This window comes from Humulus lupulus, chromosome 3, assembly GCF_963169125.1.
Source record: "Humulus lupulus chromosome 3, drHumLupu1.1, whole genome shotgun sequence".
NCBI classification, from domain to species: Eukaryota; Viridiplantae; Streptophyta; class Magnoliopsida; order Rosales; family Cannabaceae; genus Humulus; species Humulus lupulus.
In genome coordinates this window covers 5,354,702-5,366,704 of record NC_084795.1, presented here as the reverse complement: position 1 = coordinate 5,366,704, position 12,003 = coordinate 5,354,702, and the positions used below count along the sequence as shown (strand labels likewise).

The 12,003-nt window shown below is 30.6% G+C and overlaps 1 protein-coding gene across 1 annotated transcript in view; it reads left to right on the top strand.

The window, feature by feature from the left end:
- The window catches only part of LOC133821893 (rust resistance kinase Lr10-like), a 39,418-nt gene that overhangs the window by 1,091 nt on the left and 26,324 nt on the right, over positions 1-12,003 (top strand). Inside the window, exon 2 of the mRNA XM_062254058.1 lies at positions 148-183. Coding sequence (XP_062110042.1) covers positions 148-183 — 36 coding nt within the window. The remainder of the gene's footprint in view (positions 1-147; positions 184-12,003) is intronic.

Below are 12,003 nucleotides of genomic sequence, written 5' to 3'. Positions count from 1 at the left end.
TGTATTTTAGAAAGATTTTATATTATTATGAGTGCTGTGGCCATTTTGATTTTTATAAATTCCAACTCATCTACGCCTCTCCCTTGTTTTATTTCTTTATTAACTTAACTGACACATGTTTTTTTTTTCTTCATGATGTTGTTTCAGGACTAAGCAAGAAACAAAAGTTGGGACTAGAACTAGGTAAGAGTCCTATTATATAGAATTTCTGATTCTTGGAGTTGTAGAAACATATCATCTAAGCTCAAAGCTTGGAAACTATATTAATTCATTATACTATCTTACAGTGATTAGTGTAATCTATTTAAAATACCTCAAATCACTCGGAGCATTATCCTTTTTTCTTTATTTGTTTATTTCATTATATCTATGGATAATTTATTTAAAAATCAAACATTCAACATCAACATAGCTACCTATTAATGATACATGAGTGTTGTTTTCGACACTATAAATTATTTGAAATTTTTCAAAAATTTGCAGGAAGAATGCTATATCTATAACGAATACCTACATGAAAAAAATTGGAAAAAAATATTTCGGCATGTATTTTTGGGATTGAAAGTTGACTAAAAGATTGAAATAGAAGATTATTGCTAGCAATCTTCTTTTGGATAATCTTTGCCGTGAGAGTCTATCATTTTTCTTTCTTTCTTATTGCAGCGGTTGCTTTTGGTCAAATTGGGACACTTGTGGTTATGTTGATCTACTACTTTAGGAAGAAACATAATAATGATCATCAATGTATTGAGGCATTCCTAAAGAACTGTGGTCCCCTTCAAATTAGAAGATACAATTATTTGAATATTAAGAAAATGACAAACTCATTCAAAGAAAAACTAGGCTAAGGAGGCTTTGGTAGTGTTTACAAAGGAAAATTACATGATGGACATCTTGTTGCTGTGAAGATGTTAAACGAATTGAAAGCCAATGATGTAGAAGACTTTATTAACGAGGTCGCAGCAATCAGCAGAACTTCCCATGTCAACGTTGTCAGATTGTTAGGATTTTGTTTTGAGGGTGCTAAAAAGGCTCTCATCTATGAGTTCATGCCTAATGGTTCTCTTGAAAAATTTGTATACGATGAAGATGAAACTGAAGAAAGTTATCAATTGGATTGGGAAACATACTATCAAATTTCACTTGGCACTACTAGAGGACTAGAGTATTTGCATCGAGGTTGCAACAGACGGATTTTACATTTTGACATTAAACCTCATAACATCCTTCTTGATGCAGACTTTGTGCCCAAAATATCAGATTTTGGCCTAGCGAAAATCTGCACAAGGAAAGATAGTGTAGTTTCAATGTTGGGTCCAAAAGGTACTATTGGGTATATTGCTCAAGAAGTTTTCTCTAGAAACTTTGGAGGGGTTTCCAACAAGTCTGATGTCTATAGTTATGGAATGATGGTTCTAGAAATGGTGGGAGGAAGAAAAAATGTCAATATTAGAGTTCATAACAGCAGTGAATTATATTTTCCGCAATGGATCTACGAGCGCCTTGAACTTAAAGAACTAGGACTCAAGAGAATTATAAGTGAAGAAGACAATGCAAAATCGAGGAAGATGATTATGACAAGCTTGTGGTGCATACAGACTAATCCCTCCAGCCGACCAACAATGAGTAGAGTCATAGAAATGTTGGAAGGTAGCCTTGACTCCTTGAAAGTACCACCTAAGCCTTTCTTGTCCTCCCCACCAAGATCATCACATTCTAATTCTTCTAACATACTTATATCTCTATGAGCATCACATTTCAAACATATTTGGATTGTAGACAAAAATTGTATGAATGGAAGCACTTATTTAAAGAGAAAATTGTCTAGCACAGTTTTTCGGGAAATTTTTAATTTTTTCTCCCCAAATGTTTTTATTTGGGCCAAAATCTTATGGTGCTGTTCGGTAATACTTAAAAAAATTGTTTTTTTTATTTAATCAATTAAACATAAAACAATGTCTAGCAACTTTATTTTTATTTATTATTTTTTAAAATTTTAATTAAAATTCATTAAATTTTAAAATAGAATTTTTTCACTTTCAAATTTGTCTTAAACCATTTTCGACTTTTTTTTCTTCTCTTTTTCAAATCAAGACCTCATTTAATATTTTTAAACAAAAAATAAAAAATAAAAATAGATGCCATGCTCCAACAAGAAGATATACAATGATGACATCAAATATAGCTAAATCAATAAATGCTGCATTGAAAGCTGCAAGAACACTGCCAATCACTACAATGATGCAGGGCCTTCAAAGTTTAGTTAAAAAATGGGTATGGAAAAATGGTAACGAAGCAAACGGAACATTCACACAAGTAACAACAGATACTGAAACTGTGCTTAGAGAAAACTTTATTCGTGCCATTAAATTTCAGGTACCTGACATATATTGAGCATTGAATATTATTTACCAAAACTTTTAGTAACCAGTTACTCAAAAATATCACAGTATCCAGTTTCTAACATGTATTCCTCTACTAAAATAAGCAGGTCTTCCCAGTAAACACTATACTGTACCAAGTTGTGGTTGAATAGAAAGGAAATTTTTTGGTCAACCTAATGGAGAAAACATGTGAATGCAAAAGATTCCAACAAGACGAAATACCGTGTGCACATGCAATAGCAGTATTCGCCAAAACACGGCTGAAAACATATGATTATGTTGCTGATTACTACAAAACTACAACTATGAAAGCAACATATGACTCAACTGTTCATCCATTGCCAAATGAAAGCGAATGGACACTGCCAGAGACTTTAAACATAATTTTCCTACCACCAAAATCAAGAAAACCACCAGGCCGCCCTAGAAGAAAAAGAATCAGATCTAGAGGAGAACCAAATGTGCAAATAAAATGTGGAAGATGCGCGCAGCAAGGGCATAATAGAAAAACATGCAGGAGTGAACCAATCCCAAAGCTGCGAAACTCAATAAAGTCAAAGAAAATAGACAAATAATTTTCTAAAGAATAGATATACTACAATTTCAATATTTTCATTTGATGTAATAAAATTGTATCCTAATGTTTTCTACTTCAATAAAAGTACAAACTTCTTAAACATTTTACATTTTATAAACTTGATACTCAACTTCATGGTTCCAAACACAAAGATATTCAAAATCTGAAGACTCAAGTACCTGGTTACAACACATTAGAAAGAAAAAAAAACAGATACTATAAATAAATTCAACAAACAACTACATATACATGTAACCAACGATTTAAAAACCTAATTATATAACCACAAATCTTTCACAAAAAACAAAAAAACATAAATATTATAAACTTGATACTCAACTTCTAGGTTCCAGCACAAGATATTCAAAATCTGAAGATTCAAGTACCTGGTTACAACACATAAAAATAGAAAAAAAAAAAAAGCAGTTACTATAAGAAAATTTAACAAACAACTATATATTAATAAAACCAACTACTTAAAAAACCTAGTTATATAATCACAAATCGTTCACACAAAAAAAAAACACAACAAACATAAATAAATAATAAAATAATTAAAAAAATAGAAATAAAAACTAAAGAAACAGTAACCAGGTACCTGAAACATATAACTTTTACAATCTAACACATAAGTAATTGGTTACACCATCTTCATACAATAATAATCGAAACCTATATGGAAAAAAAACATGTACATAACAATATCTTCACACTTAAAAAAAAAAAAAAACACCAACTCTATTGAAAAAAAAAACACACACACACATTAAAATAAAATACATTCAAAAAAACTTTATATTAAGCCAAAAGTTGAAACCAATTCTTTACATTGACCAAAAAAAAAAAAAAAAACCATACATAAGTCCAGTACTAAAACAGTATCCAGTTACAAACCACAACTTCACTATTAAACAAAGAAAAAAAAAAGACATAGTCGTTAATACAGCTAAAGAAAAACTCCAACATCTCTACTTATAATTCCTCCTCCTCTTTGATTTCTTTGATGGAGCTTCATATTCTGTCTTGTACCCACCAATCTGCTTCTTTTTTGCATGACTATACAAGTTAATGGCAAGATAATCACGATAGGTAGCAATTTTCGCAGCCATGTTCTTCGGGATGTCATCAATCTTCCCATGGATAAACAAATCAGCATACTTGATAACAAATACTCCACAATCACTGCAAAAAAAAAAACACAAAAAACAGCATATGAAATTATTTAAAAACAAACAAAATAGAAAAATAAACAACAATATACAAAAACCAGTTACTTACTTATCATCTTGAAACGACAAGTCTTTGACAAAGTTAAAATCAATTGGATCCTTCTTCCCAACAGAATATGGACCAACATTCAAGTCCAAATCTTTCCTAGAACAATAAAAATCAAGAAAATCTAGAAAATATGGTAAAACAACAGAATAAGCATTCACATATGGCAAAGCAATACTCTCATTCTTCTTCCCCGTCAAAGAATTGTAGACAGTTAACATCCTACTCTTAATGGAAAAGTGAATAAAAACTCAATGCAACTGAACCTTCACATGCACAGGAAAAAGAACATGATCCACATCCACCCAAGGAGTGTTACAAAACAAATATTCACCAATAATGTAATCTGAAATGAGGTTATCAAAACGAATGCTCCTTGAATCACATTTGGCTGCCACAAAGTTATCATACAAACTCTTGATAGTTGCATCAAACCAAGAGTCTGTAGTTGTAACCCTCTTGTTCAAACCATCAATCAACTTAATCTTCTTCCTCAAGTAATAAAAACATATATTGATATGCTACAAAAAATAAATAAACATACAAAAGTTAGGAACCTGGATACTAGCCAATATATAATAAAAAAAACAAGTTACACACAATACTACAAGAACCTGGTTACTACCCATAAATAATAAAAACAATTTACACACAGTACTAAAAGGAACCTGGTTACTTGTCTTAACCATGATCAACAAAAAAAAAACAAAACATCTAAACAAACAAATACTAATTAATAAACATTATACCAAGAACCTGGATACTAGCCAATATATAATAAAAAAAACAAGTTACACACAATGCTACAAGAACATGGTTACTACCCAAAATTTAAAAACAATTTACACACATAACTAAAAGGAACCTGGTTACTTGTCTTAAACATGGTCAAAAAAAAAAAACATCTAAAAAAACAAATACTAATTAATAAACATTATACCAAGAACCTGGTTACTTACATTGTCCATAAGGTCCTCCCCACAAGTTTGAAGCTTGTAAAACTACATCTTCTCAGAAATTTTAACAAAAGAATAATCCATTGGTGGATTGATAATGTTATTGACATTAGAAAATTTCTTCTTCCTTCAAAAAAAAAAAAAATATATATATATATTAACAAACAATTAAATATCAAGAATAATAATATTAAACAAAATATAAAAAAACATACTTATTCTTAAAATTCATTTTATCCTCAATCCAAGAAATATAATCCAGGCATTCATTCTTTGAAGCATTCTGCCCAATTTCATCTTCAAATGGAAGCAATCCTGTAACAATCACCACTTCCTCTCCCTTCCTCTTCACAATTTCTTTTACTTCAGAAGAACCAAACTCAGTAACAAAAGGAGATTTGACATGAGTACTAGGTTTAGGCTCCCTCTCTTCAATAGCAACAGGAACTTCATCATCATCACCAACCATCACAACTTTCCAATCATCCTTACTCCCACTAAATCTCTTTTCTCCTTCTGCATACTTAACAGTTTTATCAATAACATTCAAAATCTCTAGATCCACATATACTTCTTCAAAACTTAAACCAACTGAATTGAACTCAGGCTTCTTTGAAAAATCCTATAATGAATAAAAATAAAATCAATTACAACAAATTCAATTTTAAATAAAATAATACAAGAAACAAAAACAAAAATAAATTACAAAACCTTATCTCCACCCACAACATTTGACAACTCCAACCCAGAATAAACAGCATCAAAATTTTCATTTAAATCCTTCTCGACACCCTAAAATAAATAATGAAACTGGTTACAACAGTAACTGGTTACACTAAACAACTACAAAAACACAACATACTATTAAGAAACATAAACCAGTTACCTTACTACCATCAGACTCTTCAGCTGAATCAATTCCACAATCCTAACCCAAAAAAAAAAAAAACAATCTGGTTACAACTAAAAATGGTTAAAAAAAACAATAAAGCATAAAAACAAACAAGTTACCTTAGAATCATCAGAAATAGGACTGGAAACATTATCAAAATCAGCTGGCTTTCCCCCTTCATTAAAACCAGCACTTTCATCACTTGTATTTGCAACTTTTTCAGAATTTTTTGCAACAAATTTTGCAATCATTGCAGATAAATCACTGAGTTTCCCCATGAACTCAGATCTCATAACTGCAATGTCACTAATAATAGTTTCTTGGCATGCTTTTATTGATGAGATTGATTCACAAATCAATCTCAACTTTTCACTATCAACCTAAAAAAACAAAATAAAATACTTTACAAAACAGCAAAAAAAAAAAACATAAAAAGTAACCTATAAATTTCAAAACAAAATAATATATTTTTTTTAACTAAAACAAACAACAAAACTAACCAGTACCTGGGTACCCAGACTACTGTGTCCATCTTCAACACACACCTTCGGCAAGTATAGAGGCTCAAACTTAAACTTCTTTACTGCCAGTTTCTTTCTCTCCTCAGAAGACGGATAGACATTCAGGATAGTCAACTGAATAAATTAAAAATATATATATATACAAAATCAAGAAGCTGGTTACCATCAACTGCAACCAGGTACACAAACACAAATCCAAAAATGAATAAAACAAATTTAGCAAGAAACCATTTACAAAACAAAAATATTATACCTTCTGATTGTTGAAAACCTTTCCCACCAAGTTTGCATAGAAGGCATTATCAGTACTCTTCCAATTCAACAAACGTGGAAATTTTTTCCCAACCCGTTGACAAAACTCAGGACTCAACTCAGCTATACTTTCATATATCCATACAAGAAAAGCAATGGGAAACCCAAGAAGTTTGTAAGGGTGAAGGCCAACCTTCCCATCAACGAAAAGTCCATCAAAGATTTTATTCCCACCCTTCAAAGCAGTTTTCAAATAATGAAAACTCCTATCCCATACAAACTTGCCAAAACTAATATTTGCTAATTCAGAAAAATCTCGATCAACCATCTCAAAAAAGAAATCATCAACCAACTTATCACTAGTATAGTCGTACAAATAGTTAACTAAGATATGAACTATACCCAATTTGACAACATCCTCATCATCAACTAGATCCTTACTAATAAAAGCATTTCGTAATTCAGACTTTGACACCTTACTAACAAAACGGCCAAATATTTTTTTCTTAAACAAAATTTTCTTTTTTTGAAAACGACTTAAATCAAAATCACCATCACATCTAAGACCCGTAACTAGAGCAAACTCTTCAACAGAAAACCTACACACTCTACGACCAAGCTTAAACCACATTTCCTCTTCCTCCCTCTCATGAGAGACCTCTCTTAATAACACAAGCTGGGCAAGTTGAGTTTGAAAATGAATATCACATACTTCTAAAAAGTGTCCAAATGGTGTCTTCTTAAACAATGATTTCTGACTTTTCGTCAACTTAGATTTCAAGTCAGTAATGACACTCTTGTCATTAAAATGTTGAACCTTACTACCAAACCTCTTGGAGGGGTTTATCTTTAAATGAGCCTGCAGAAAGAAAAAAAAAACAATTAAACATGTAACCAGTTTCAAAAAATATAAACATGAAAAATTGATAAGTACTTTACATTTATAAAACCACTTATATGTATTTAACTTTGTATGGTTGAAATATACATATAAAAAAAAACAATTCATTCACTAAGGTAACCAGTTAAAAACTCATTAAGCAAAATCGTTCACTATTATCTGCAAAGTAACTAGGTACACATGTAACCAGGTACAAAAAAAAAAAAACAGTTTAACAAAAAAAAAACACAACAATAACAATAAAACAAACACAATACAAAATTGAAAATTATGCAAATTAACTACAAATCTACAAGAAACCAGATACACAACCATCAAACAATAAAACAAATAGAATCCACATGTAACCAGGTACAAAAAAAAATAAAAACAGTTTAACAACAAAAGAAAACACAACAATAACAATAAAACAAACACAAAACAGAATTGAACACTATGCAAATTAACTACAAATCTACAAGAAACCAGATACACACCCATAAAAAAATAAAACAAACAGAATCCACCGAATGTGAAACACAATAACATAAACATAAACAGATGGACAGTTTTTTATTATTATACTTAAAAAAATAAACACATACCACAACATGTTTAGTCTCATGAGAATCACCTCCAGCATCCTTACTACCAGATTCACATGAATCCTTCGTCTGTTTAACAGTGGAAGGCGATTTACTTGTCTTCCTTGCAACAGAGGAAGGGGATTTACTCTTCTTCCTTGCAACAGACTTCAAATGTGTAATGTTACGCCTTCGAGGAAGAATCTCACCAATATCATCCCCTACATTCTTCGATTCATCCTCTACTATACCAAAAATTTTCTTCTCAGAAACAGAAACACCACCGGTTTCTCCAGAGTGATCCATGACAGAACTTCGAAAATTAAAATATACAATGCACTGCATAAAAAAAAAAAACAACACAAATGAAAAAAGAATAACAGATATACATATATATAGAGCACAAATTACAAATAACTACCCATAAACTTCCCAAAAAATAAACTGATAAAAAACTGACAAAAACCCCACTAAAAAACTAACGATAAAATCGTGCACCAAAAATAAAAACCACCATTAACACAGATTAAAAAACAACCACCCACGACAGAAAAATAGATAATACAAAGCAAAATTAACAATCAATATACATTAAAAAAATAAACCCTGAAACCGGGTACTCACCGATACAAAAACACCACAAAGAGGCACAAATCCACAACGAGAAACTTATTAAAATCCTAAGAAAAAGAAAAAAAAGAAGAAATCAACACAAAAAATCAAATGCTGAAGGAAAGAAAAAATTTGAACCAAACGATATATAAAAAATGTGATACTGAAGCAAACGGAAAATACATACCTGAAACCAGGTACTCACCGAGACGAAGACACGCACAGAGGGCACAAAATCCACAACGAAAAACTGAAATAAACCGTAAAATAGAACGAAAACTAAGAACAAATATCACGACTGAAGAAAACGTGATGCTGAATAAAATATACTAATATAATCAAGAAAACGTGATGCAGATAAAAACGTGACAGAGCATATGTACTCAAGTACCTGCATGCATACTGGGAATTGATTTCCTTACAAAAAAAATTTTTAAAAAAAAAATAAAAAAAATAAAAAACAAAATACTTAAAATGAATGAAAAACCCTCACAAAAATTCACATAAATGCATGATAAACAACTACTGAATTAAAATTTCCTTACAAAAATGTTTACCAAAATAATAAAAATAATAATAATAAAAAGACAGAAATTCCCTCATAAAAATACCCATATAGAATAAATAAACGTATACAAAAAAATATGGGATACAGAAGCAATATTTTGATAAATATGAGAAAACAAAACCCATAAAAAAGGAAAACAACAAAAAAAACCATAAAAAATGCACACACAAAAAAAAGCCATATATATCAAATTTTATTGAATTTTCCCATATTTCATGTAAATTCCTCTATTGTATTTGTCAGTCCAATATTCAAGAGCCCATGATTTAGTTTTAAGATGTTGGCCCAATTTTTCAATAATAGCAATTTTTGAAAAAAAAAGTCATTTTTTAATGTGATATAAACTCTAAAATGTTGTACTAGTGTCTACAATGCAACTTTAGAAAGTGAAGTGTCTACTTAATCATAAAGTGACACTTATCTAGTTATGTTGAATTTTTAACAAATTATCACACCTAATTAATAATTATTAGTAATATAGAACTAAAGTAAAGATTATTCTATTAATTAAAATTTTCCAGTCTTCAATTGTACAAGAGACACTTGAGTTGACTATAATGATCTCATCTCTCTCCTTTTTCCCACTTCTTCCTACCAAGCACATTTTTTGTTCTAGTTTTGAAATTGTTTCTTCCAACTTGGTTTCCTCTGTCCAATCATGTCTTTAGATTTTTCCATGCAAAACTCCTCACCAAAATAAGAAAAAATATAGATGTAAGCTTCAAGTAAGGGTAGAATACAATCCATAAAAGATTAGGAAGACTAGGAAACAATCATGGCCTTAGAATATCAACATCAAATACACAGTCATGATCGAAGGCTTGACAATCGTAAGTAAAATTACAGAAAAAAAAGCTAAACTTGATTGCTGTCATTTATTGTAGTAGAACATTTCATTATGTCAACCATTTCTAGTTGATGACACATATATCTTGGTCCTCATCATGTTCACTAGTCCTTGTGCTTTTTTTTCTTTCTCATGCATCATTGTTCATTCATTACTCTCCATCTAACACCAAAAGCTATAATATTCAAAGCCTCTGTGAGAAAAACACGCAATAGCATTGTTGAACTTATTGAAGAGAGTTTGAAAAGCCAAAGAGTCAAGTCCTCAGCGTGGTTGAATACTCAACAGAGAATTGTTGAACTTGAACGCATTTACAAGGTATTTTCCTTGGAACTATTTTGTCATCCAAATTCCAAGTCAAGCAGAAAAGCCTCTCCTTAATAATATGTTGTGGCTTAGCCAAAAAGGAGTACAAACCTCTCTTGTTTTGCATTAGAAATCTAGATTATTCTTTGGAATTAGAAAAAATCTATTCACAAGTGACTAAATAGTCTCTATTTATAGAATTTTTTATTACCATTTGATTTTAAATTTTCATCAACCCCTTGGATATTATCAATGATAAATTTGGATTTTTATGAAATTAAAGGGAAGATTTGGGAGTTACTTGGGGAGCTACATCGTTCAAAGAAAAGATGCTTTAAAACATAAATTGTCAGGTTACTCATTTGTAACCCCAAGTAACAACTTTGATTACAAGTTGTCAAAAAGTCTCAACTTTTCTCTCGTGCAATTTTGTAACATCCAAACATTTATTGATTGACAAAATAACACCCTAAGAGCATATAATACATTATAGCACATGAAAATTTAAATCAAGACTGTGTAACTCTATTAACATATTGATTAAAATGATATTTTGGGAGTTACGAATCAGTAACCAGACTTATAACTCCCCATACTATGTTACAATTGACAAAATAGTGTTTTGTCACACCTATTTTTTTTCACTTATTTAATCAACATTATTAGACTATGGTGTCCCACATGGAATAAGTGTAAGAATATTGAACCATTAATAAGAACATGTGTAACTTCACTAATCACCAATTGATTTTTAGATGGAGCCTCATGATTCTTGTCATGGTATCAAGAATTAATTCCCTAGCGGGTATTCGATCCACACTGATCCAAAGAGTGAGCCATGCCGCATGAGATCCGCATAGTGCGAAAAGACACTTGAGATCCAAAAAAAATAAGCAAGCTGAAAAAAATGAGTCACTTGTGATTAGGTGATTCAAGATTGGTGAGCGAAAAAATCGCCACCATCTTGTAGGGATATTAGACTATGGTGTCCCATATGGAATAAGTATAAAAATATTGAACCATTAATAAGAATATGTGTAACTCCACTAATCACCAATTGATTTTTAGATGGAGCTTGATGATTCTTGTCAAACATTATATTATTTTGTAAAATAAATAATATAATATAAAATACAATTTTTAATAGATTTCCTCGAGACTAGGAAAACAGTAATCATGACCTCAAAGAGTATGATATAGCTTTATCTCAACAACAACTCAAGTTCTCTTGTAATGATTGTGAGAATATATATATATATATATATAATCTTTAATTTAGTAGAGCAGACATACAGTGAATACCAACCTAATAAGAATTGACAATGGTAATTCTAGTTAGCAAATTCTTA